Source organism: Haliaeetus leucocephalus, unplaced genomic scaffold (genome assembly GCF_000737465.1).
Source record: "Haliaeetus leucocephalus isolate CR32 unplaced genomic scaffold, Haliaeetus_leucocephalus-4.0 Scaffold915, whole genome shotgun sequence".
Classification (NCBI taxonomy): Eukaryota; Metazoa; Chordata; class Aves; order Accipitriformes; family Accipitridae; genus Haliaeetus; species Haliaeetus leucocephalus.
In genome coordinates this window covers 2,991,319-2,992,682 of record NW_010973351.1, presented here as the reverse complement: position 1 = coordinate 2,992,682, position 1,364 = coordinate 2,991,319, and the positions used below count along the sequence as shown (strand labels likewise).

Genomic DNA, 1,364 nt, shown 5'->3' with positions numbered 1-1,364 from the left:
GCTCGCGCATCCCCGACGCAGCCCGCCGTCACGTCTCTCCGTCACTTCCGGCCTAGCGGGACGGGACGGCTTAGGGGGGTGGGCGAGGGCGGCGCGTCGCGGCGTGACGTCAGCGCGGAGGGGCGTGACGTGCGTCATGAGGCGAAGGCGGGGGGTGGCGGCTTGTCAGGGAGGGGGGAGCGAGGTTTCTTCGGTGCCTGCGGTATTAACGATAATAATGATGATGATGATAATTAAAAAATCCTTCAGCAGCCTAACCGGAAATTACCGGTGACGCACAGATTTGATCTTGAAGGTGGTGATATTGCTTCGCTTTTCCCGCCGTTTGGCCTTCACACCGCATCATGACATCTACAGCTATCACCTGATCTCCCTTTAGAAACACAAGATCGGGCTTAACTATTTGGTTTTGTTTATCGTTTCATATGGGCTCCCGGAATACCGCCCAGTCCTTTCGAGCTCCATCCATCAATATTTCACATTGTGCCTTTTAATTCTGGCGCCTCGTACCGCGGGGCAGAACCCGGTGATGCGAGCACGTTTAATTTTCCGCCTGGCAGGGCTGACAGGATTCAAGTTGTGGCTCCTGCCTCCCCCTTGCTGGGAATTCCCCAGTGGGATACGCGTTAGCTCTCACTTCTGGCGCGGTGGGAAGTTTTCTGAGGGATGCCCCTGTAACGTTCGATCCAGTTGTTAACTGATTTTATCTTTTTCAAAGTTGGCAATTCCACGGCCCCAGGACTGTAACTTGGTCCAATTTGTAAATTCCCATTTTCTCCAGTCACACGGTAGCTCCCATTCCGAAGCTGGTTCCTCGTCGCCCAGTTCCTCTAATCTTACCCTAACCACCCTCGGGTCCCAAATAGATGGAATTTTGTTCTTGTCACTTCCAGCTGTTACCTTTTTCGCAATTGATCTTATTAGTTCATCCGAAGACTGTGCAATCCCATGCAGCCTTTGGGCTTGTACGCTGGGGATCAGACCCGAGAGTCTCGTGATGCCTAAACCTCCATCGCACGTACTGGAATATAGAACGGCATCGCAGGTACTTAGCAATAGATGTAACTACTCCTTGACTGTTGTTCAAATTGTCAGGGCAAGCGTTTCTGGGTACATTACTTTTACGTCAGCCTGGTCTGCTAAGCAGATCAGTTGCGGGATAGGATATCCCTTCAAGATGTCTGCCTTCTGGAATGGTTTCAGTGGAGCTTCACCTATCCGTTGTAACCAGTCTTTTATCTTTGCCAGTAGTTCAGCTTTAGATATTCCAGTCCATGGGTCTATTTTTAGTCCCAGGTACTTTTCCGAACTACCAGGTTCAATCATATTAAGTGGGGTACCATTAATCATAGAATCATAGAATC

The 1,364-nt window shown here is 50.4% G+C and overlaps 1 protein-coding gene across 1 annotated transcript in view; it reads right to left on the bottom strand.

The window, feature by feature from the left end:
* Positions 1–138, bottom strand: part of CLPTM1L (CLPTM1-like) — a 26,887-nt gene extending 26,749 nt beyond the window's left edge. The window contains exon 1 of the mRNA XM_010583591.1: positions 46–138. Coding sequence (XP_010581893.1) covers positions 46–138 — 93 coding nt within the window. The remainder of the gene's footprint in view (positions 1–45) is intronic.
* Between the last annotated feature and the right edge of the window lie 1,226 nt (positions 139–1,364).